Source organism: Armigeres subalbatus, chromosome 2 (assembly GCF_024139115.2).
Source record: "Armigeres subalbatus isolate Guangzhou_Male chromosome 2, GZ_Asu_2, whole genome shotgun sequence".
Classification (NCBI taxonomy): Eukaryota; Metazoa; Arthropoda; class Insecta; order Diptera; family Culicidae; genus Armigeres; species Armigeres subalbatus.
Window position 1 is genome coordinate 156,432,406 of NC_085140.1, and position 27,155 is coordinate 156,459,560.

Genomic DNA, 27,155 nt, shown 5'->3' on the forward strand with positions numbered 1-27,155 from the left:
TAAATGCACGCTCATTACAAAAATGTCTTACTCTTCAATATTTATTGCAAAATTTACCTCTGAGGAAAGCTCCAACCGTCAGCCAGCCGCGGCCTTCGTACACGCTTCCATCGCCGCCAATAAGAAAATTGTAGCCAATGTCACCGTAGTTATTAATGCCTATGTGCTGCTCTTGAATGAATCGCACACGATAAACGCATGCGGTCTGGAAGGATACGTTACAGTCGGAAAATATTTCTTTTTGAATACACTCTATTGGCGGTGCACGGAGAAACTCAATGTATCCATTAATGGGTACTTTTATATTCTATCTCTTTCTACCTGCATAAAATTTTACCCATTTTGAAATTCAAAAATGGGTAAATTTTTCTGCAGAGAGAAAGAGATAGCAAAAAAGTACCCATTAAATGGTAAACGAAAATCTCCGCGTGGAAATATTTTGTGATTTTATGTGTCTTTTTCTTAGTGGTGTGGATGCAGAACTGTAATGTGTTACACCGTTAGCTATGATTGAGATATTTAGTAAAGTTTTGGTATGTGAAAGTGTAATGGCTTTGTGTACAACTCATTACATGACGATTGTACAATACGTATGATTCCAATGAATAACTTACATGAAGTCATTTGTATGAAATTGGATATAGTGCGTGTATGTTTGCAGGTGATTTGAGTTGATGGCTGATGCGTATTTATGTTCAGAAAGAATGATCTCGAGTTTCTACAATAAATGATAACCATTATTGGTTTCATATATTTATGTTTAGGGACAGCACATCCGTAAGTTTTTACTTTGATATTATTTTAGCATCATACTGGACATGGACGATTAAGATAAATCTTTTCAGAATCCAGACATGTTTCGTTCCACTTCGCGTTTTTCGAGGACATCATACAGTGGTGATTTATAGCACAAACACGTCATCCACTAAGATTCAAATTTTTGTTTTCACCTAAAGTCATTATTTTGCTTTCTAAAATCGATCTAAACACTATAATTATTGAGATGAGTGTACTACTTCTGCGTGAAGTTGGTTATTACGAGACGAACGCATTGAGAAAACAGAACGGCTCAATAAAAATTCAATTCGACTAGATGCTGATATTAAATATCTTGGCTGTGCATATGCACAGCACATGTCTCGAAATGGACAAATTGATATGAAATTTGCGAAAAAGAATCCACGTGTCTTGGAGGGACTCGAACCCTCAACCTCCTACTCTCTAGATAGGCGTGATAACCCCTACACAACAAGAACACTTAAAGGTCACGTTTGCGGAAAAGCCATCAGAATCCGAGTATCCTCTTTTTTGCAAATTGAATATCTTTCGGATGCTTGATTTGTCCAATCTTCACATGTGCTTTACTGTTGTATATCCACAGTCAGGCGAGTGCAGAGTAGGAGGTTGAGAGTCCCTCCAAGACACGTGGATTCTTTTTCGCTATTCCGAAACATGTGCTGTGCATATGCACAGCCAAGATATTTAACAAAAAAATGGTTTTCGTTCAGCCGAGTTGTCGAATAATATGCAATTAATTGTAGATGCTGATGTCATATTAGAAACTTAGAGCCAGTACATGTCGATAAAAACGCCTTGTATGTATGTATAATGTATGTAGAAATCATCGACATAGGGAGAGATATTATCGAGATGTAGAGAGTCGACTGTATCAGCTTCCACACTGATACCAGTTGATACTGAGCGATTCCAAGCAACAGCATCAAAATTTAAGAAAATTTTTAATTCATGATTTTCTATTGAGTTGAAACTTTGCACAGTTTTTCAATTTCATCTAAATCGTCATTTTTCGATATCAAATCTTCATATTGAGTCACGACTAACTTTTCAAAAGGGTGTATGTGAAAATGGTTCAAAAATATTTAAAAAGCTGCACAGCAAAAACGGAATGTTCGATTGTTATGATTTTTTCAGCAAAGTTAGACAACTAAATGGTGATTCTTAAGAAAATGTGCACAGTAAAAAAAAATTTTTTTGCCTTTAAAAATATCATTTTTGTCACAAAAACTCAAATATCTCAAAACCCTATCTTTTTTCGAACGTAATTTTTTAGGGAAAACGGTCCATTATATTAGCTATCTACCATAAAAATTTGGTGATGGTAAACTAATAAACAAAAAGTTATGACATTTCAAGCATTTCACGATTTTCACATATAGTATAGACCTGTGCGCCGCCGCGCCACGCCGCCGCCGCCGGTGGTTTTACTCGCGCCGCCGCCGCCGACGATTTTGGGTCGGCGCGCCGCCGATCATAATTTTGCCACGCCGATGACTAATCGTAATAAAAAAATCAATTAGCTTAAGTCGAGTCGAGTCAAGCACGAGATACTGAAAACGGCCTAATACTTGATGTTGAAATACGTATCTGTGAAGAAATACAGCGTGGTGGAGTTAATTGGAGTAGTACTAAACTAGTCTTAAGGCAGTTCATAAATGTCGTTAAGGTGGATCTCGTCAAAATTCAATTTCAAATCTACCTCAAGCGATGGTGTCCCTAAGTCGGTGAAGTGACAACTGAAGTGAAAACTGACACCATAATGTGTTTAAATGGGTGTTGATATTTTTTAATCCGGAAAATTCTGAATTAGCGAGAATAACGAGTCGTCCGATTAGCGAGGTCCGGATAAGCGGGGGGATACTATAATACATAAATTGGTAAACTGATCTTTGGAATGCGTTAAGCCAAGGCTTCATTCAGTCGGGCAAACTTGTAGGTAACTCGCAAAATGGGTTTGTTGTTCATAAGCTTTTGTGGAACCTGGATGCATGCCCAAAGCGTCCCCATTCATAAAGGATCTGGCATTGGTGCAGGAAAAATATTGACGTTTAGAAATTTCACGTTAAGTTGCACATTAGTTATTTTGACAGTATTATTTTTTTTATTTATTTGAATCAACTTTTTTAATCAGTTTTCTTTGTTTGTAGATTTGTGCTATTAAGACAGGTGGCTTATAAGGCAAACTGATTTAGCAAAATAATTAATTTTCAACTGTGAAAGCATTACCGATTTTTTTGTTCTGAATCCCGAGTAAGTAATTTATATTTTGAAATCAATTTCTGAATATAACTGACAAAACCACTTGCTGAGCATCAGCAAAGCATATATTACGAGCATTAGTTAAAAACGCCTGTATTCACAGCCATTGTAACCCAGAACTGGGGCGTTGTCACCTTGCTGCATAGTATTTAGTCAAATTATTTAGTTAAAATGTCAGGTAATTTCTAACATTACGAAAATTTTATTTTATGTTATCGTCTTGAAATGATTCAATACTGTATTATGGAAGCCTTTTATAAAATTCCTGGAATTTCTGAGAATATTCGAAGAAGTATCGTTTAAACATTTATTTTGAATGCCTTCGAAAAATACTCCAGAAATTAGTTAGGAAACAAATGAAGAAATGTATTTGATAATTCCTCCGAAAAGTTTCTTTTAAAAACCTTAGAAGATTATTTTAGGAATTCTTCCTAAAATTTGTTTGGGTATTCCTTTGGATATTCCTTACAAAATTGCTTCGAAAATTCCTTAAGAATTTTCATTACGGATTTCTTTGGAAAATCCTTAACGATTTTTTTTTCGGAAATTGCTTAAGGAATGCTTTCGGAGTTTGTTCCATGTAATCCAAAATTTTATTCGGACACTCGGGTATTCCTTTGGAGCTTTCTTTAGTAATTCCTGCGGAAATTTCTTAAGGAATTCCTTAAAAAAATCCATTTGTTTTTTGAGAATTTCTTCGGAAATTTTTCCTTTTGAAATTGTTTCAGCAATTATTTCATGAATTGCTGGGAAAAAAAAATCTTCTAGATATCCATAAGGAATACATTCAAAATTTGCCTAAGGAATTTCTTCAGAACTTCTTCCAGCAATTCCTTTAAAACATTCTCCGGGAATTCTTCCGGAACTTCCTGCAGGAATTTCTTCGAAAATGCCTTCATCTTTCCGAAAGTCTTTTAGTGTTGGTTGTTTATTTTTAGGTTTTTTTTTCGAAAATTCAATAAGTAACTACATTGCAAACAACTTCATTTTCAATAAATTTCAAAGGATTTCCTGGAAGATCTTCCGAAAAAAAAATCTGGAGAAATCTCCGAAGGAATTGGGTTGTTTAGGGGTATAGATGTTTTTACATATTCTGAATCTGCATGAAAAACTGAGCCAAACTCCAATTTTTCAGGATTTTTGGAGCACCGGAACTATTTTTAATTTACATTTCAAATTTATATGGGACTAAAAATTTGTTCTTATGGGCCAACTGTCATTCCATGAATGTTAGTGCCATTCTATCGATTGAAATGGCTTATTGTTTGCTGTACAAAAATTAAAAAAAGGTTTACAAACAAAATAAAAATATGTTAGAGATCAGGCATGCTCTTTATGTTAAACTATAAAAAAAACCTCATAATTTTCTTTGCTAAACAACCCAATTCTCGGAAGTTTTTCGAATAATCTTTTAAAGAAGTCCCTGGAGGAATATCCGAAGGAATTACGGGCGGTATTTTCTTGATTATTTAAGAAATAAAATTCTGGAGGAATTTCCAAATAAATTTTTGAAGGCATTCCCAAAAGAGAACCTGGATGTATTTTCGAAAATAATTCCTAAAGGAACTTTTGAGTTTTTAAAGGTAAAATACTTCCTTGAAGAACTCCTGAATTTCTAGAGAATTTCCAGAGGGATTGATAAAGGTATTTTTGAAGGATTTTACGATGGAATTTCCAAAAAATGCCAACTGGTATTTCTGATGTAATTCCTTAGTTTCTTCAAGAATTCCTTTGGAATTTTTCCCAGTAATTTATTCGCAATTTCCTCCAGAGATTCATTTGAAGATTCGTCCAGGATTCCCTAAGAAATTGCCTCAAAAAGTTCTACAAAAACTCCTCCGGAAACGATTTTCAGAAAGTTCTTCGGAAATTCTATCGAAAATTCCTTAAAATTTACTTCAGGAATTACGTCAGAATTTCCTCCACGAATTTCTTTGTTTAAAAATAAAACTTAGAAAATTCGTTAAGTTTCGTTCTTTTGGAAATTCCTTTGAAAATTTCGTACGAAATTGCTTTAGGAATTGCTTCATAAAATCGTTTAGGAATTCTTTCGTAATTCCCTTAGAAATTCTTTCGAATATACCTTCCGAAAATCATTCGCAAATTCCTTTTGAAATATCGACAGAAAATATTTTAGAATTCCTCTAAAAATTCCTTCAGAATTTCATTCACAGATTCTTTCGGAAATATGTTTAGTCTTTGAAAATTTGCTTTGGAATTTCTTCGGATTTTTTTAGAAAAAAACGTTGGAATTTTTTAGAATTTCCTCTAGGGGCTCCTAAGCAAGTCTTCGACAAGTTTACCTTAAATTCCCATAGAAATTCTTGCAGAACGACCTTAAACAATTCCTCAGGAATTTTTACGGGTAATCCTTTGAAAATTCTTTGGTAACTTTAGGAAGATTTTTTTGGGCATTTTCCTCAAGGATTCTTTCTAAAATTACGTAACGCTAAATTTGGTAATTTTGGACCCTCACCCTCCCCCTCGTAACACATTTTGTATAGAAGGTTTATTTTTTGTATGGCTTGACACCCTCTCTCACGATTCAACGTTACGTAATTTGTGAAAGCCCCTCAATAATTCCGTCACAACGTTCTCCATTTCTTTTGATTTTTTCGGGAATCTCTTCAGAAATCAATTCAAAGAAATTTCTTTGGAAATTGCTTTTGGGAACCATTTGAAAATTCTTCTAGGAATTCCCTAGAATTTTTTTTTCAAAGTTTACTGTAAAGATTCTTCCTAATTTTTCTGCGGGAATTCCTTCGCTTCCCTAATGTTAACTATTTTTTTTAAGTCGGTGCTACAGGGCACAATTATAAAATACCTATACATATAATAAGCAAAGCCTGCGTGCCCAAACCTTTGTTCCTTATGACGAATGAATTTGGCCAAGTTCGGACGAAGTATTTTTAAACTAAATTCTATCGAAATTTTTTTCAGAAATTTTGTCAGAAATGTCTTTATAAACTCTTTTCGTTATTCCCTAGGAGAGTCCTTTCTCAACCCTTCAAAGATTTTTTTCAGCAATTTCTTCGGAAATTGTTTTAGGAATTCTTTCGGAAACTATTTCATTCCCTAATAAATTTGCGAAATCCTGGAAGAATATTCTATGGTTTTACCTGTGGTTTTACTAAAGGGATTTCCCAACGAGAACCTTAATGGTTTTTTGAAGAAATGCCTATATGAGTTTCCGTAGAATTTCTTACAGGGTTTTACAAAGGAATTTCTAATGAAAAATCGTAGTTTCCTCCGGCAATTTCTTCAGGAACTCCACCAAGAACTTTTTTGGCATATTTTACCAACTTATGAGGAAAATATTTAACCGTGCCCGGTCTTACTCAACCAGAGCTAATTTAAGTTATGTTGATATTTTTTTTGCGATTTGTCCATACAAGAACGCGATGTGGGGAGTAAACTGTCCATTGTGGTTGTCATTAGTGGATTCCATCGTGAATGTCCTTCCAGGGTCCATGGGTCACAGCAGGTGAACAAAGTAGCACTGAAAAATCGCTAAATATACTAGATATGCAGCCGCTCAAACCTTTACCCAATTGTATATGTAACTCAAAAAATAATAGTTAGAATTTTTTTTTAAATTTTGATATATTGAGAAGTAAATCTACTGGAGTTTATCAAAATCCTGAATTGGGAAAACTTTTGGAAAAAATATTAACAAATTAGTCCTATGACAACGAAGTCTAATTCTCAATACTGCTCAAGGGTTACGAAAAGTGAAGCACGATTCGTCGTTAAATTTTGATTCATCAAAATCAGAGAATAATATAATAGTTTTAATTTAATTTACATTTTGAGATCAGGTACTTATTAGAGTCGCTGGTAATTTACTATGAAATGTGCTGTTTGATGGTCGACAAACACAGAATATTACAATTTTAATCATCGATTTTTATACGGGCGATTCGTACCGTGTGAATCAAAACCGCATGAATTCAAAAATCCGCGTTAAAATTGATTTTTTAGCCATTATTTTTTCATCCACGCCGGCTCACGCCGCCGCCGCCGCCGCGGCCGATAAAAGCCAACTACGCCGCCGCCGTGACGCTGCCGCCGCCGGGGCAAAAGTGACCACTACGCCGCCGCCGCCGATTATATGACCGGCGCACAGGTTCAAGTAAACAAAAAAAAAATTTCCGTGTATTTTTTTTTCAAGAATCGCAGTTTGATGCTAATTTTATTGTTAAGGGCCTTGCGTGAGTTAAACAAGTTGTTTGTATGATATTCCATATTTATGTATTCATCGATATTATGTATATTATATGTATAAATATTATATGTATAAATAAATAAAAATGAATTAATATTATCCTAAGTATTAAATTGAATGTGGCAGTTACACAATGTTGTTATAGAAACTCTAAGAGTTTTGGGTTTGAATTTTGGTATGGGTTATGATATCATGAAAACAGTTTATTAATACTTATTTTTTATTTATTTTTATTCAAATTTTTTAAAATATCGAACACTTTTGAATTATTATCAGCACAGTTTGAGTATAGTTTTGCTTTAATTTTATTTTTCCGACAATGGAATGAAACAGTGAAATTTTTGGGTTCCTTGGATCGTTTTCGCGTTATTAAATTGCTCGCTGAGCTCTGAAGCCTTTATTTCGTACTCTTCAGTAGTAGTAAAACAAAATGATAATTTGGTTAAATCTTTTTCTTTTCTACGATTTGCCCAATCAAAAGTTCTTTCGCAGTTTTAATTGGATGCTCACGTTCTTTGGCTAAACTTGCTCTTGTGGCCATGCGCTTTATTGTTCCTCCAATAGCATCACAAGGACCTTTGCCATGTGATGTAGCAAAAAATGCCATTCTGCATCAATTCCGTACATTGATTTAAATTCTTACGATTTTTTGTACTGCGACGCTGCTCCATCAGACATGAAATATATCTTTTGACTTCTTTATGCTTATCAACGCGTAAAAAGTTAATCATTTTTCAATGAACAAGTTTACGGATACTGAATCGTGTCTTAAATCTTCGGAAATTATAATAAAACTTAAGTGTTCAATTTGCGTACTTCCATTAAAATAAATAACGAATGGATGAATTGTAGCTTGTTGTACGTTCCAGTGATGGGACTGCACTTCATCTTGCAATACAAAGCTGTAATTTTCAGAAAAATCACAAATGACTAAAAATTCACCATTTTGTAATGTATTTTTCGTATTTTTAAAAAGCTGGATTGTTCTGTTTTAATGAAATCGTGAGGGATTAAACTTTCTAATTTCAAGCAAAAATATGACACAAACTCATCTACAGGTTTTACAATAGTTTCTATGTCACACCTATCCGTGGTCACCCATTGCTCAAATGATAACTGATCAATATATTTTTCTTCAAACTCAGCGAATAAAGTATTTTCCAATGATGAAGAATCTGGACAATCCGAACAAGATCGTAGATAGCAATTTGATGTTGTATTTTCACACAAAAGACTACCAGTTAACATTTTAATATCCTTTGTTAAATTGATTCTTTTCAAACTATGCAAATGAGGAAAAACCTATTTTAATATTATCGTGAATTTCCTTGAAGCGTGTGTACGCTTCTTTCAAAGTCGTCATCATTAATCGTTTTTGGATTGCTTGACGCTTTCCATCTTTTTTTACTGATACATAATCTTTTTGACCAGGCATAGCTCGACTTACTTCATCATCTTCAAAATATTGAACTACTATTTCTTTTGTCTCATCTGTTAATGCAGTACTAGACCTAGTATTTTTGGTTGAAAGACAGTTATTCTTCAATTGTTTTGCCTCTTTTACTGTATTTCTATTGGTTTTGAACTCATCAATGGCATCCTGAATAGACCACGAACTTGGCAGCATCGACAAAATCAATAATTTTTCTTTCCTTGTCGTGGCTGCATTCGAGAACCTTTCCTTCATATTTATAATTACCTCATCGTAGTCTGTATTTTCCACATCATCAGGTCCTAATTTGAAGAGGTTTCTTCGTACAGCTTCGTTTATTTCACGGTATTTTTTCTCCGGGTAATAAACGTAGTCCATCTTACTCCATTTAATCGGAGTCACTTTTATCCCAGCTATGCCCTCGTTAAAGCGTTCGATGTTGACCTTTTGGATACACTCATCTTCCGATTGATTTGTTGAAACAGATTTCGCTGATGGTACGGTGGCAAGGCTCTCAGCACTTAATACTTCTGGTAATTCCTCAGTTGTTGTCGATACATCTGGCAATTCCTCAGTTGCTGTCGTTTTCGAACTTCCTGCGCTCTGTTCAACCGATGATATACAGATTGCTCTTTTGTCAACGTTTAGACGGCAGGACGTGCAAATGCGTAAATTTGTATTCAATGTGGACATTGGAGCATAACCAGTCGCTTTCAGTTTATCTATGGTGCTTTCGGTGAGATTTCGTAACTCTTTTGAACACTTTTTTCCATCAAACGGCCTACAACAGTTGAGAAAGCGGCTACTCATGTTGTTCGTAATATTTCAATAAACAAAATCACTTTTTAAGTTTTTACTGACTAGTTTGGTGTCATTTGTTGACTGAAGAAAAATTACTATAAGATCTTTTAACAACCTTAGTAGTAGTAATTTTTTTGCTTTTTCGTGAGCATTGTCATGGTATGTACCTATCATGCATTTGTTGTTGTTGAAGATACCTGTTTCCTCCCGATCATAAAGTCTATTCTCTAAGAGGTATATTTTTGCAGGTAAACTATAGACGTACACGTGTATATAAATCTTTGATTTTGCAGCTTTTGTCTTAAAAATAACATTTCTGATATGTTTCTATCAACGTTATTATCAACAGGTTTCAACACTATTAAAAGAATTTTTCGCCAGTCACGTGCAATGAAAATTATGACACTATCAATACTTTTGATCACAACACTGGATCGTGTCTAAGTTTCTTATAGATGCTATGAATAATTAAATCAAAATATCATGAAAACAACTTGTTTAAATCACGTCCCTTAACAATAAAATCTGCATCAAACTGCAATTCTCGCGTAACATTTGAAAAGGGCCTACAGCCAAAACGTAAACACTGAGAAAATGCCGTTCGAAAAAATGCATCACAATTTCTATTCCTATTTCCCAGGTTTATGATATTTTAAGCAGAAAAAACTCCTAAAAGCACATAATCAGCACTATCTATCCATCCATAACCTTAATTGCATCGAAAACATGCAAAAATGTGTCGAAATCGTTAAAATAAAAGTTTAAGTCTATTTTATTTTTTTTCTCCGGGATAGGCCTTCTTGATAAGTCATTCTGCATTTGCTTGTCATTCATAGACCCTTTGTTTACGGCATTTTTCGAAAGTAAACACGGGATAAGGCTTTTCGGGAGGAGAAATTTTTTACTGTGCACATTTTCTTAAGACTCACCATTTAGTTGTCTAACTTTGCTGAAAAAATCATAACAATCGAACATTCCGTTTTTGCTGTGCAGCTTTTTAAATATTCTTGAACCATTTTCACATACACCCTTTTGAAAAGTTAGTCGTGACTCAATATGAAGATTTGATATCGAAAAATGACGATTTAGATGAAATTGAAAAACTGTGCAGAGTTTCAAATATTTTCGAAATGGTCGCTCAGGATCGACTGACATGCCCCCGTGGAATGCCTCTACTCTCCCTTCCCATTCATACGGAGGCTTGGCAGAAGGGCGGTTGTGAGATTTATATCGTCACAAATATGCCCTCCACCCGTTTTCAAATCCACTTCTATATAACAAGCTTCATGCCTTCCGTATCGTATCAAAATTAAAAGGGAACTATCAAATTTGTACTTTCGCCTTCGATTCTATCATGAACATGTACGTCTAAGTTTTAAAGAAGATATTAGCATTTCCGGATCTAAAAACGTTTTGGGTACTAAGAAGATTTGATTCGCGATGTTTCATAAACTTCACATTTAGACTTTTTTATACTTATAGTTTAAAACCATTGAAATATTTTCTTGACATTTTTCTAGTAAAAAGGTGATTAGGTCCTCATTTAAGTAAAAGTCTGAAGTCAATCTTTTCCATACTCGGTTCTGCTCTTCAGCAAACTTGTAGAAAACTTTATTTTAAGAAACATTGCCGAAAACACCATTTATCTAGCACCTCAATTTAGATCATTAAATCAAATTTAAAACTTGGAACTTTGTTTTCAATTTCTCGCTCAACTTTTCAAAAGGACCTAAGTAACATTTTTTCATGAATTAATTTGAATACTGCAATCAATAGCTTTCATGTTGTTCTGTTGACCTAAGTACCATTTTTATGAATTAATTTGAATACTGCAATCAATAGCTTTCATGTTGTTCTGTTGATTGCGCTATTCAAATTAATTCATGAAATAAATGTTACTTAGGTCCTTTTGAAAAGTTAAGCGAGATTTAATGACATAATGGTCTTCAGAAGAATCTTAGAGCACTCAATGCACTATGGTCCAGGATACAGTTTTACGCGGAAAGATGTATTTTACGCCAAAACTATATTTTTTAGAAAAAAATGTTGTTCTACAAAATTGTTAAAAATAATAAGCAAGGACGGAAATCTTCGTTTTACTATCAGTTGCATCGACGCTCAGTAGGCAGCTTCGTCATTGATTCGTGTTTGTTTTGATCAGACGCACGGCAATGCAGGCACGAATATCTCGCAGCATGCTGTCAAATTTCCATGCCTTTTTTACCACCCGATCCTCAATAGCCGATTGATAATCGAGCGTAAAAAATGAATATCTACCGGGGCTGAAATGAAAATTTTGAATTGCAATTGAATTGCACCGATAAATGATGATTATTTTACTTTGTATACTAAACAGATGCATATATTTTAGGAATCTGACTTCAAAATGTTGAATCCATGCACCGCAGTATGAAATGATATTCATATTTTGAGATTTCAAATTGAATATCAATGTGCCAAGCTGAAGATTCATTTTGACACCGCACAAAACAACGCTGACACCGAGAGTCGACGCTTGCTGCTGTTTGTGCACATGCCGTCCTATTCATTCGCACATTCAAATTCGGGAAGGACTAGCAATTTGATTGTGTGTTGGATGTCAGCTATTTGAGTGTAGCTAAAATGACTTTTTCTGTCCCTGATAATAAGGCCATCATCATGATGCCATCAAAAAATAGAGTGGCTCATTATATAAAAAAAAATGTTTTGTTGTTGTTGTTTTTTTTTTATATCTCGGAATTCTAACATGTTATGTTCTACAAAGTTGTTGCGCAGCTTATTCTAATAAATTGCAAAATAAAAAAAAAATAGAAAAATTCAAATTTTTTATCAATGGCCCATCCTATTTTTCGATAACTCTATAATAAGGGCCCAAGTATCCAGAACAACTTTGTAGAACAGATTTTTTTTGCTTAAAAGTATATTTTAGGCCGAAAATGCATCTTTTCTCGTTAATCTTGCAATACGGTGATAATGATAAAACTTATGAAAAGTGTTAAAGCTGTAGATTTTTTATTTTTCATTTTTCACGAATATCACCTTCTGAAGACTTTTGGGGAATTTAAAAACACGTGTTTTGCTATAAGAATATCGTCTGTATCTTCTTTCATTGTGGAGTCATATCAATTCTCTTGAAAAAACATGGTTTTAGTAAAATTAGTGAAACTTGAGATAAAAAAAAGTATCTCCAATTTTTTTACATAATAAAGAATATTAATTGTTCTTTCAAATGCCATGTGAACATATTTTTTTGGTCTGCCCTAACCGGAGATATCAATTTTGAAAAAAAGTGTAATTTTGATAGAAAAACGACTAAAACTTTTGATCGGAAAAAGATATTTTGAAAATTAACCCATCAAAAGCTGCAAAGCTCTAAAAGTCACCCGAAGACGATTTTTTCGAGAAATCTAAAACAAAAAAAGTAGATCAAAAATACAGTTTTTTTTTTGAGGTACACCCTAATCCAATTAGCTAAAATTGCTTTAAATTAGCCAACTTAAGAGCTACAGAATCTGAAAGGGCACATACAAGGCAACATTTGCCGCAAGAAATACGAGAACGTAAATTTTTAAAATTGAATAATAAATTTATTCATTTATTTCAAAATTGGCATGGAAAAATGAAAATTATTAAAAACGTCACTAAAAATGAGTATTATGACAAGGGCACATACTGTCATCGAAAAAAATAGGTATTTACTAGAGCACACGATTTACGTATTCTTGAAAAACAAGAAATGATCAGACTAGAGTGCGAAAATGTGTTTATGACCCTATTTTAACCCTTTCAGGACTTTTTTTCACGCATATCTTATGTACAGATTGGTATTTGTTTTATAAAATTATTAAAACCTGCAAAGAAACAACAATCAATACACTGAATAAATTTGTTGGGTTATCCTAGGTCGTCCATACTGTTCTGGAATAAGTTTGGCATTGGAGACAACTGGAAAATGTTTTTATGTAGAGATTTCGGTTATCTCAGTCCTTTAAAACTATTAAACGATTGGCGTTCTACTCTGCCCGACGTTTCGACCATTGAATGTGTTTTTTTTTCAAGGGAAAAAAATTATCAATCTTTTTCGTCCTCATCTACATGGCGTTCTGGGTGTGTATGATCATAGTTTTGGGTTTTTTGCGCTGGTTTTGTTATACAATTCGATATTTTATCAACGGTCACAGTGCTCGACATTATAACGACTGACTATCATCATGTAAGACAAGGAGCATGTAAGATATGTTTATGTTAGTTCCGTTTCTTTGCATACCAGATCTTCGTATTACACCTTCCAGAGCTACGTTGAATATATAGCAGCTCGCCACGAACGAATCGGATGTCGCGCCAGATATTCTAACGCGCGATTTGGATTCATCCTGCGTCGCATGAATCAGCCCAATAAGCTTTGCCGGACAGACATGTTCTAGCATTATGTGTGCCACAGTTCGTTTCACTGAATCGTACGCCGCCTTAAAATCTACAAACAGATGATGAGTCCCGCAAATTGTATTACCGGAATTTATCGTGGATGTTTACTCTGCAACAAAAGCATCTTCTTGAAACCCGCTTTGATATTCGTCGACAAAGGTCTCCGCAAACGAACGCAATCTGCTAAACAGAATTCGTGAGATTACTTTGTAGGCGGTATTGAGGAGTGTGCCTGCCCTTTCTTGTAGATAGGACATATGAGGCCGTCTAGTCAGCTAGAATACATTTCTTCTCGCTCCCAAATCATTTCAATAACATAGTGAATTTTTTCGTTCAGCCGGTCACTCCCAATTTTTGGAAGAGGGCCAGGATTCCGTCCACCCAGCGGCCGTTTTTTAGCTCTAGAACAGCCTTTTTCACTTCGTCTAGCGTTGGTGGCTCCACTGCTTGTCCATCCTCAACCCTGATTCTGTTTGTGCCCTCTCTGTCCGATTGTTCATTCAACAATAACTCAAAGTGCTCCGTAGCAGCCACCCCTGCTCGGTTGGTCAACAGATTTCCGGAGCTGTCATTGATCATGACTGGCGCCGGTGTGCTTTTCTTGCGCATGTTGTTGATCGTTTGGTAGGACTTCCTCGCGTCATTTCTGGCAAAGCTTCCCTCTGCCTCCGAGAGTACTTATGCGTCATACGAGTTTTTTTTTTCCTCGGCTGCCCTTTATTCTTCATATCGTTCTCTGTTTTGGTGTGTAGCCGCTATGAGCACGCGGCTCCTGGCCTGGTTTATCTCATCTGTCGCTCTTTGGCACTCCACATCAAACCAGCCTATCCGTTAGTTTCCTTGTGTGGTACCAAGTACTTAAGTACTTAAGTATTTAAAATTCCTTGGCTGTTGTCTTGACCGCCTCGTGGACTTGTTGCCACAATAATCTCATTTAATATATGTGTTTTAATAATCTGATATGAAAACACATCTGTGCCCAAGATAGGCATGCAAATTGTCCTTAAAATGTTACAATATGGTAATAAACCTTGAACAAATTTTGTTCACTACGTGAGTCTTAAGCTCTAATAAACACCTGATTTTTTTGTTGATAATATTCATTCATATTCAGTGACATTTTTAAAAAATTTCATAATTTTCATACGATTTTTGAAGGTTTTTCTATTCAATTTTAAAAATTTAGGTTCTCGTAATTTTTACAGTAATTGCTGCCAAGTATATGCCCTTTCAGATGCCACTTTATAACTGTTGATCGGCAAAATATATTGAGCATGTTTACTCATCAAAAGTTGCATTTCTTTGAGATCTAAAAGTCACCCGAAGACAATTTTTGCGAAAAATTGAAAACAAAAAAAGTAGATAAAAAATACTGTTTTTAGAGGGACACTCTAATCCAAGTAGGTAAAATTGCTCTACATCAACCAACTTAAGAGCTACAGGAAAAGTCTTTTTTACAATATTTATTGGAACAAGCTGCGCTACGACTTTGTAAAACATTACATGTCAGTATCCCAACAACTTTGTAGAAAAACTTTTTTTTTTCTAAAAAATATAGTTTTGGCGTAAAATGCATCTTTTTGCGTAAATCTGTATCTGTGCATTGTGCACTGGTGCTGATGATGCATTGTAACTTGTTTCACACAGCTGTGTGTTACTTATTCAATTAGGTTTTGCCTTTCTCGTATACAAAGTATACGTAAAGGCTATATGTTCGCTCCGAAAACGAACTTTTTATAGGAGGCCCGGAGACCCATAGTGTTATATACCGATCGACTCAGCTCGACGAATTGAGGTGATGTCGGTGTGTGCGTGTGTGTGTATGGACTATGGGCTCAAAAGTTATGGTCAAAATACTGCTGTACTTTTTACAGACACTAGTTCGCTAGCGATATACAGCACGCGTGAGGTTGCATGAGCGATTCAGGACCGCGTGTTCTGAAGAGTCAAATTTGTGACTTGAAACGATTGTGCGAGACTATGACTATGACACTGACTATGCTTCTGATGTCGAAATTTCATTTAACTTCTTGTATGTGTGTATGTTTTATGTATGTATGTATGCGTGTATGTATTGTATATACGTATGTATTTATGTGTGTATGTATGCATTTGTACACTTGGATTTATAATAACAGCGGCTAAGGGAGTCTTTTACACGAAATGGCAACATTCCGGATGAGTGATTGTACTGACTATGTAGGGGCGTGCAATACACATAATTTTATTATTTTTCTACATATGTGAAATGTTTCGGAAGGTAATCGGTGTCAAAACAGAATCCAATATTGGGGATCGTAACGAAATCTTGTAAGATTTTGAACGTTAATTGAGTTTTTATCTTTCGATAAATTTTGAAAATTTATTTATCAATCGACTTGGAAACTCTCCAGCATTTTGTGAATTTCATTGAAACCTGTCATTATTCACGATAAACTATTGAAAAATTAGATTCTTGTCCTACCCAGTAAAAATATCAGAACCGATCAATCCCGCTCATGCATTCCTAACACGGACATCAGAATTATGTAAGTTACGGGCCTTTTGATCCACTGTTTCATTTGGGACTAATGGACCTTCTTTTTTGATAACAAGAAATCTGCTTTTGCGCGCGCGCGAGCCATTTCGTTCAATATGTTGCGGTGAGCGAAAGCGGTAAGGAAGAAAATTTTATCCCCACTGACGGCGTGGGTCGTGTTAGTGATTCAAAAGACGCATTATCGGAAATTAATCGGTTCTTCTCAGGACCACCATTCTATACAAGGGAAGGTTGAGCTGAGACAAGTTTTGTTCAAAGTGCAAATTAATCGCTTAGCGATGGCAGAAAGTTTCCATTGGTAGCAAAATCACGAGCGCGCGTCTAAAAAGGAGACGCCACAAAAAACTAATTTGTATGGATGGCATCATTAGGTAGCAGTCAAGTGAAACTTTCTCTCAACATTTTCATTTGGTTTTGCTGCTGTTTGTGATTAGGAAGACGCATTATTGAAAATGAATCGGTTCTGTGCAAGGCCAACTTTCTATACTAAAGAAAGCCAATCCGAGAAGAAATTTCTTCAATTCATAAAACACAGTCGCTTAGTTTGTGGCAGAAACATCGCAACAATGTCCTTACGTTGTCCAACATCTACCTTGCGGTCGTATCTTGTACACAACCCTTCTGACATAAACCTCAAACCGGCAATCAATAGTTTTTCGAGATGTATCGTGTTCAAGTAGTCATTTACTTCAACATTATACATTCCTACATATCATTAATCTGACGGGGATGAAGGATGCGTGGACATAGTGTACCATATTAGGTTTTGATAAAATATTTTCATGATTTTTTATGCATATAATAAGTTCTTCCCGGAACCATATTAAGTGTACTCATGTGTATGTACAAAAATGTGAGACACTATTTACTATTTTTTGCTAATAAATAAGATTGGCTCGATCATACAATGCCGGATTTTTTCGGTCAATTCTTCAAAATTCCCTTGGAATGTTCTTTGTAAGTACGTCGGAGACCGAAACACTTAGGTTTTTTTGGAACTTCCTCTGCAATTTCTTCGAAATTTCCTCGAAAAATACTAAATTTCCACGCCAAACTCTTCAAAATCCAAATCGGGAAACTCTTTGAAATTACTTTGGCAATTATTTGGATTATCCTCGACCAATTCTTCGAACTTCTCTCGGGAAGTTCTCTGGTATTTTGTCGAGAAATTGTTCGCAATTTCCTCGGAAAGTTCTTCCAAATTTTGTCGGGAGATTTTTGGGATTTCCTCGAGATGTTCTCCGGAAGTAAATCGGTGACTCGGAAAATTCTTAGAACATCCTACGGAAACTGATGTTCCTTTCGTGATTTTTTTCGAAATTTGCGTGGTGGAATATTCTTCGGAACTTCTTCCGTGAAATATCCGCCTGTGATTCTTTGAATTTGCACACCTCTATCGCTTCATGTTTTCAGTTTTCTTGTTGCTTGTCATGTTATAGAATTGTCATTTTATAGAATCTAGCTAATCTCATAGTTCTGCTTGGAGTTCCAAGGTAATGAAAGTAATTTAATTTTGGGTATAAAAATTAGATATTTTTTGATTCACATGTCACATGTCACATTCACATAGTACTAATATATCCCTAGTAACATTTTGGTGTTATATTGGTTATATAAAACTTAAATTGTTACTTGGGATAGCTTCCATGTTCATCCCACCAAAAACAAAACAATGAAAAGGAATTTGATTTGTTTCTTATTTTTGTGATTTTTTCAGCAGTGATCACGCATATTAGCGACGAGATTGGTGCCGTATTTCTTTGTTTTGCGATGAAATAAAAAAAGACACCATTTCTTTTGAAAATGATTGTTTGTTTGTATGGCGTTTGTATACTATGTTGAGCAACATTGCGTCTCCATGTTCGTGTGATGTACATATTGTGGATGGTGTTTTATTAAAAGTGGCTCTCTACATTTCCACTGGAACTTGGCCTGCTTTTCAACTATCCCTTTACATCTTTTTCGTCAAGTTTTTTACATTGAAACTGAATGTTTATATTCGTGCTGAGCCTGCCTTGTTTTTTGTATGCCGTGTACATGACTTGAAGTACACCCAGGATTTGTTTCTACGCAGTTAGAAATTAATTTCTCGGTTAATCTGCACTTTCATAGCTTTTTAAGGTGGTTATACATCAAAGCCACAAATAGGTCATCTTTGAAACCACGTGCTTTTTTCAGTTGTTTTTCGAGAGCACGAGCTGAGAGAACCATTACGCACATGGTGCTGCTACCATGGTGGAATCGTATCATCGTATAGAATCAATAGACTTAAATTTCAGCACCGTACAAAACTAATTTCGGAAGCTATGGATTTTTTTAAATGAGAGGAAACAAATATGTGGTGAATGTGAAATTCACCACGGGACCTCATGTATAATCACCTTAAATACTATTTTTCAAAAGCACGAGTTAGAAGAACCTTAACGTGCATAGACCTGATACAATGGTAGAGCATTTGCTTACTTCTGCAGAACAATCGACATCAATTTCAGGACTATACGAAAAGTATTACTGTAGATTTGGACTACGTTATATATCTAACAAATCATGCTCGCTATTTGAAATATGATTAATATTGACCATCTTGACATAATCAGAATACATTCTATTGATTTTATTCTTGTTTATTCAAACATTCTAAAATAAGACGAAACATGAACATTTTCGATATTTTTGTTCAATTTCAAATTTTGTACAAAGTATACAACATGGGGATCTGATATTCCATGCAGGTAAAGGACTTTTCAATAGTTTTCTTTTGTACTACATAAGATGATGGAGTGCCAGTGCCGTTTTTAGAAGTGTCCGGTATTGCGAGGTGTCTGGCGCTGGGGGATCTTCCCCTAATATTAATATTAAAGTAATACGTCCTTCTCTCTTTTATATGCATAACAATTTCTATTATCTATCTATCTATATCTTCTATCTCTTTATATAAAATGAGTTTACATTTCCTTCGAGGCAATATAACTCACGAACGGATGGACCGATTTACAAGATTTTCTCACTGATCGATCCGCATTAAGATAATCTGTGTTTATGTATACAAAAAGTTAGTGCATTTGACGGAGAAAGTTGAAAAATTGTCGAAATACAACAGCTCATTATTTTAAGAAAGCCATTTTTTCGAATTCAAATCAATCTAGAGTGCCACGTTGCAATCAAACAAACAATTGACAGTTAGGGTCAAAGACCCAATAGTAGAGGAACTAAGCCAGTCTCGACACTATTCACTTGATTTCACGCAATATATGAATTATCAAGCTTACCTCAAGGATGAATTCGGTAGCTATTGGTGTCTATTTTGCATCAATAGTGTTTCCATTACAGTCAAAATCGTAGCTATGCTCTAAAATTATTCCTACAATCACTGGTACACTAGTTGCGATATTTATTAATTTTTGTTTCTATAGTTGCGCATTGCTTTTATATGGGACTCGCAACTATTGGTACAAAAATAATGAAATACTAATGAAAATTTATGATACTTTGCCAGTTTCGAGTAATTCCGAAAATGTTTTCTGTCGATTTGTGTTATGACACGTAATGTTACCGAACAACAATGTGGGTTGCTGCGATTAGTTCGTATTTTCTGCGTAGAATACAATACCACAACTATTGATACACCAACAACTATCGGATCATTTGCTCTATATGAAAAAAAAGCGCGAGCGAGATCGGGCCGGTTCGTCTAGTTAGCAATAAGTTTGTTTCATTTGCCAACCACACATGGATGTAGAAAACTGGTAAAGTGTTGGTGACAAATTCTGTTTGTTAATATCTTTTAGTAGAAAAAAGTCACTAATTTTAAAGGGTCGTACGCTTGTCAGGCTCTACACAAAATTGAATAGGTTTTCAGGATAACTGAACCTGGATAAATACAAACACTGAGTTTGTAGCCTTGACATCAACTTGAGTTATGTAGACAGTCAAAAACATTAGGCAAACAAAACACAGTGTGGCAATCACTTTTGATAAAATTTTATAGTCTGCGTGAAAATCTGGATAAAGATTATTTTGTTTAAACATAGTTTTTTCAAAAAATTTATGTAAATATTAACGCCGGAAATCTTGTTCTTAGTTTCGCTCAAATTAAATCACAAATCATTCTGCGTGGTATCTATTTTAGCGTGTGCTCGAGCTCGATATGTTCCAAAATACATTCTCACGCTCTATTCCGAAGTGTTGTGTTGCCAATGGCAACGATAGTTATTTTTACTTCGCGATTCCATTAAAAAAAAATAGTCAGCAAATCTTGAAGTATTTGCTCTTTCTGATGATAACTAAGTGGTGAAAAGTGCATGAAATGGTAGGGGAGAACGGTCCAAAATGCACCCCTGGGGCAAAATGGCCTTACTCATAAAATCACTCATATAATCTGTTGTAGTACATTTATGAACGCATATTACCATTACAATTCATAATTAGTTAACCATCATTGAGCTCCATTGAAAACAATAGCAACATCCCTTCATATTCACTCAAATTTTAGGATTTACGATTTTTCCACCTCATCCGTAAGATTGCAGCTCAATACATTAAAAAAAAAACAAACAACCATGCGTTCACCATCATTTTACATTCAATTGAGTCATTTTAGACCACCATTCGGGCGTTTTGCCTCAGGCCTATTTTTAAGAAACAATTTTAGATGCGTTAGAAAGTCATGAAAACCTTATTGTTTTGAATAGGAGATCATTGTGAAATGTAGCTGGGATAACGAACAACAATAAAAGAAAGGCAAAAACTGTTCTGAATCATAACAATCCATGATAACAAATTCATCAAACTTGAATACAAGTGCGAAAAAACAGAATCGGATAGGCAGCCCCCACATAGAAGTAATGATTCTAGTTTTGTTCTCGTTCATTTTGTGTTGGGGGCCGCAAGGCTGTGTAAAGCAAGTTGAAAGTATCATCTTGTTGCATCATCAGTACTAGAGCTCCCCCATTTGGAGCTTTTTAAAATAAATTTATCAGGAGGTATAGCCTCCCGAATTAGTTCTTTATCATGACGCTTGCGAAAAAAGTCACAGAGATGATTGTTTCGGTAAGTAATTTCGCAAATATTACTACGTTTGCACAAACAGCTTATTCATATGGAAGCCCAGACTTTAAATACAAGCTCTATCTGGAATAAGGGCGAATGTCGCAAAAGAGAATTCTCTTCACCGACTTCCCCTTTTTTTTTAAATAAAAGTGACAAGCAGATGATTTGTTAGCGGTTAATCACTTCAGAACGATAGAAAACAATGAGAACTTGCATTCTGAGGTGATAAACCGCTAAGAAATCATCTGCTTGTCAAAGAATCCTTTCTTGCGACATTCGCCCTTTTACCAGATAGAGCGTGAATTATGTGTTTGGATCTAAAGCAGGCCTGCCCAACCTTTTCAAGCCGCGGGCCAATTTCCAGAATGGTCACTTGCTGGCGGGCCAAAAAATATTCGTTACATATTTTTCATACATTTTCAAAATACTCAAAGAAAAATATGGCATTTAGTTTTACAGACTGACTTAAATTGTTTAAAAAAGACTAAACACGATTTAATTACGTTTGAATAATCTTTATTTAATCGAATTTTGCAATCATCAACAATTACTTTTTACTGCTTTCATTATTGATGATAGTTGTCCACACAGATATGTACTTCTTGGAAGAGAAAATATCTTACGAAAGATGAGTCTTTCTGAAATTTAGATTTGAGCACGTTGCTGCATTGGAGGACAATTATCTCCATTTGAAACATTCCAAATATATTACTCACATCAATAAACGGTGTTGATGTCCTAAAAATTAGCGAATAGACTTAAATATTTCTGTTGAAAGGCTTCGACTGTTTTCTACAGGACAACGATCAATTGTGAGAATTGTTTCAATTTTGTTTCAGTAGTTTGTATGTTGGATAATGAAATTTCGTCGTTGACGATTGAGATGTTTCGTGACATCTAATACAAAGGCCAAAGCCAGCTTGTGCTTCCATTTTCGTCAACATAATTTGGAATTAGTGATGGTTAAGTTGATTTTCTTAATAACGAGCGTTGCTAAACACGAACATTGATCGTTTTTGTACATAGATCTTCTTTTTTGTGATAAATGCAATGTGCAGAGAAATAACACAAATTAACTCTTGTGGCTGATTAACAATAGATTAACAGATAAAAAATTGCTTTGATTTTCAAGTGTCACAACGCCCGTGTTCTTTTCCATCATTGCCGGAGCTCCATCATTTGTTAGGCCTTAAGTTTTCAAAGAAGAGTTCTTTCATACAGGTCTCAACAGCTTTCCTCAGGTCTATACCTGTGGAAGTCGCTTTCTTTATTTAGATCAAAACTGCTAATTCCTCTGTAATTTGAAGATGATCATCAATTTCCCTTATTAAGAGAGCTACCTGTACCTTGTTTTTTTACGTCAGTATTTTCATCGATTGTAAGCAGGCAGATTCAGAAGCAAGTGACTTTTTCACGTAACGTAGTTTTCAAATCTTCTATAAAAACTCTAATTCTTCGCCGTGCTTTAAGACAAACTAATATTACTGAAGGAGGCTCTTTTTTAGAGCACACCATATCAACAACAGTCGATATGCATTCCATAACAAGTTCTTCGTTCAACTTCGTTGAATTTTTATTTTTTTTTTTAATAATAATCTACATTATTTATTAACCTTTCGGGACTCGCGCCATTGTAAAATGTACAACACCTTCGAAAAAAGCTCGCTTGTCGTTCACAACAGGGAGCGATCCAGAACCATGCGAGTCCCGGAAAGTTAGTAAATAATAAGAAGGAGCTTCTCGAGCCAAAGAGAAAAACTTTCGGGCCGGTTATGAAGTATTCTTTTTAACACGCCGCGGGCCACAGAAAATGGATCCAAGGGCCGCATCCGGCCCGCGGGCCGTACGTTGGGCAGCCCTGATCTAAAGTATGTTTTGCTGCACTGCCGTGAAACGCATCTCTGTCCAATCTTTGCTGGGTTTCCTATTCATATGGGACAAATATGCGATTCACGCACATTTTTTAGGTTTGCCAACAATAGTCGCTACCTGGCGAACGTATCTCACCTAATATTTCAAATTTTTGCTTCTGCCTTCCGTAGCACACCGTTTATTTATACAATGAGACATTTTGATGTAATCATAGGGCAAAAACGTTCTTTGGCATGATAAAAGCTATTTCACAGTATTTTGCCCATTACTTAGATGTATGCAGAGATGATTTAGGAAAGCCGTTTGCAATGAAATATTACAGCACTCACCTGTGTGTAGCAGTTTTCAGTTGCAGTGTGGGCAATTATCACACGATTAACTGGCAAATTCAGTTTGTCAAGAGTTTCTTTTGGAGGTTGTGCTAACCATTCATTTCGTGTCACCATTCGCAGTGGCTTGGCATCTGGGAGGAAGTCATCATCTGGAAAACAGATTCGTTAGCTTGAATGCGGGTGGCAATTCAGTTGAAAAAGATTGGAATAGTGTGGAATGTTAGTGTTGGGAAGTGTTTGCTCTAGTTGTCTGATTGGATTCTGAAATACCTATTCCAGTATCCGGAGGGACGTTCGCACGATCATCGTCACCGTCGCTGTATTTTCGTTTATATATAGGTTTACCTGATGTTGCGACGAATGCTACGATGACTATTGTTACAATGATGACCATAACAGCTATGAGAAATATTACGCTTAGCATAGGCTTATCCCTGATTATAACTTTTAGACTAGATTGCCACGATTTTTGTTTGTTGGGCTCATTCGAAGTATCTGAAAATAAAAAAAAAATCGGTGGTGTATTGTGGCATCGACATTGGAATTCTATACGAACTTATATCCTTCTTAGGGTTACCCAATTCGCCGTCGGTTTCGTGGTATCCCTTGTTGGTAGCACCATTCTGTTTATCGTGGTAGATGTTCTTTATCACAACCTGTCCTTTGATGTAGGTTTTGTTGCCAAACGTTATGTCCGACGAGTTTTGTACTGCTATGCTACCAATATTTGGCCCCCGAGTGGTCTCTGGAGAGTTACTGTTGTCCTCCTTGACGACTAACATTCCGTTCTGTACTAACTGACTGCCAGGTTGAAGAGAGTTTGGAATGCGTTCGATTGCCTTCTTAATCTGCTCATCGTCACACTCGCTATCACTGGTCTCAAAAGCACTTGAGTCGTTGTTCTCATCTTCGGTGATTGAGGATATAGATATGTTATGGCTGCTAGTAGTGTCTGCCTTATCTATCGGTGTACTTTGGCTCGGCTGCGCTTCGCCACTATTGCTAGAACAGGCATAGTTGTCTGACCTCGTTTGAGCGCTAGTAGTGGACGAAGAAGGGGCTGCGTCGGAGGCAATTGTGGAAGGCGTGTTTTGTTGATTTCTAGCTTTAGCCATTACTGTAGTATTGTAATAAGTTTCGGAATCTCTGGCGTGCTGTTGGCACGTATATTTGCTCGCTCACTCCATAGCTCTAGAACGGCCCTGATGCGAGCTGGTAGATAGCACTTATCTGTTTGTTGTACTGTAGTAATGGTGAAAGTGATAAATAGAAATAATTAATAATTGCGGTAGCACTACTAGTCCCATGCTAAACTATGCATTTACTATGTAAGAATTGTAGCTTTGCTAGGCGGTGATGATAATTGATTTGGCAGTAAAAATTCATTGCTAACATTCCATATTTGACTTAATGAGCTATACAATACGAGTTTCTTTCTTTTGGTGAATACATATCTGAAAACATCATAGATTGAAAACATAGATTTACAAATAAATAATGCAAAAAACTTCCTTTTCTAACTCCTGAAAAACAAAAAAGAAGAGCGTTATTAATTCTTTTACTTTATATTGAGTTTTAAACTACGAGCTGTTCCTCAAGACTTAGGGTATCTTGTAACGAAACGTAAATGTGTGAATTTTTAAATCATGTTACTCTATATGCAGTGATGTAGCTTGCAGTTTGAAAGCTCTATTACTCGGCACAAATAAAATCTAATTATGAGAAGGAAGATCGTTTGGATTTGTATTGCTCCTTTTTCGGGAGCGATTGAATACAGCGCAGCACGGGTTACCTTATTTTTCGACCAATTATCAGCTGTTGGACGTTACCGTGCAATAAACTGAAGCAATGTTTTGGAATACATATGCCAATCAAAAGTGCAGACAAAAAAACAACGTGTTTGGAAAAACCCGCCGTTCTTGTTGGTGTCGTAGAGCAAGTCACATACACTTGATGCGATGACGACACTGAGTTTTGCGATCGGATCATTTCAGTGGGGATGTACGATCGTGCTGTGGTGATGGACCACTAGCTGGTATGCGTAAGTGTGTTTCTATCACTGGATTGTGGTAATCATACGTAACGTGGATGATTATGTATTGACTTTGTATTTTAAGTCAGTATTCGAAAACTCGATACGTGATCATCTTGCTGTGTTTTGAGCTTCTGCCGAATCATTTTTTCTAATTCAATTTAATCATAAAGGTTATACAGCCTGGTGAGTTCCAGAGAATTTTGCGCTCTGGGCTGATTCGCTTCAAACGCTTTAAGCTCATTATTTTTGCCCATTCTATTGAGATCAAGTCACATATTATCTTCAATTAAATTTTGACCAGCTCACTGAAAACAAGTTTCAGAGGTTCTTCGTTAGTACAGTCTTAAATTGCTGTTTGGTTCTGAGTATAAAAGGGGTTCCATCGTGCATTATTAATTTTCCTAGCAACTAAAGCATTTGTTTAAGAAACTATGTATCAATGTCCATTTCATGAAATTATGAGGGACAGAAAATAATTACAGTATTAACCCGATTTTGTCTACCCCCGTTTTTATCACGCTTTCAGCACGATTTTATCACGACCCGATTTTGTAAATAATACCGCAAACAATAATGATTTTCATGGAATAACTTTCACCGCTCGTGGTTTGTTATGAATCATTTCTGAGTACCTGTAATTCGGTAGGACACGACTTTCATGTAAAATATTTTTGGACAAGGATGCAGAATACATAAAAATATCATTTCTATTTGCAACATGTTAACGCTTCAATTAGCGAATGCTGTTTCATACATGTCAAAACGATGTAAATGCGTTTGATTGGGCAACGTTGTAACGCAATTGTCTTATGTTTCTACTCCGATAACTACTAAATTTTTATCGTTGCAGCTATCGAAGTAGGGACACGGCAGGTATTTCCGTCCATCGTCATAGGGGCTAAAACCATCGAAAGCAACATCCATTCGCTAGAGCTCCACTATAGCAGAACGTATCTCCTGAGCTTAAGATTTGATACGAATGAGTTTGTCAAAAAAGTGTCTCCTTTATTGGTTTTCGAGACTATGACGAAAAGACGAAAATACCTGCCTTAACCCTACATTAAAAATATTTGCAATTAAATATCTTCTAGTCTTGTAACAAACGGTTCTTTTGACCTTTCTCTTCAACATTTTTTTAAGTGTTCAAACGATTCTTTAAATTAAGGATCAAATTTGTCAAGTTTGAAATGGGTTTTTATTTCTAAATTGGAACCAAAAAAGTGCTGGAGTCTAGCGCCCAATTTTGAACTAACATCAGCCCAATTCTTCATTCTTGGAGATCGTAGTAGTCTGCGAGTGTGTGCAGACGTTTAAAAATATCAGCTGCATTTTTTCCACGTCTTTTAAGTTTGGTTCGCTGATTGATTTTACGTGGATTAATCATTGTA

General features: G+C 35.6%; 2 protein-coding genes across 6 annotated transcripts in view; one reads left to right on the forward strand and one right to left on the reverse strand.

Annotated features, from left to right (window-relative positions):
* LOC134211069 (uncharacterized) overlaps positions 1-27,155 on the forward strand; it is a 167,045-nt gene that overhangs the window by 32,911 nt on the left and 106,979 nt on the right. The window lies entirely within an intron of this gene.
* The window catches only part of LOC134211063 (peptidoglycan-recognition protein LC-like), a 38,274-nt gene that overhangs the window by 1,314 nt on the left and 9,805 nt on the right, over positions 1-27,155 (reverse strand). The window contains exons 1-4 of one of the 5 annotated variants that reach the window (XM_062687634.1): positions 25,525-25,545; positions 24,289-24,974; positions 24,003-24,227; positions 23,730-23,881 (exon numbers count right to left, since the gene is read on the reverse strand). In XM_062687634.1, the coding sequence (XP_062543618.1) occupies positions 23,730-23,881; positions 24,003-24,227; positions 24,289-24,847 (936 nt within the window). In that variant the 5' untranslated portion in view covers positions 24,848-24,974; positions 25,525-25,545. Of the gene's footprint in view, positions 1-57; positions 206-23,729; positions 23,882-24,002; positions 24,228-24,288; positions 24,975-25,524; positions 25,546-27,155 lie in introns of those variants that run through there. The other 4 variants (XM_062687635.1, XM_062687637.1, XM_062687633.1 and 1 more) reach the window with 4 other exon arrangements.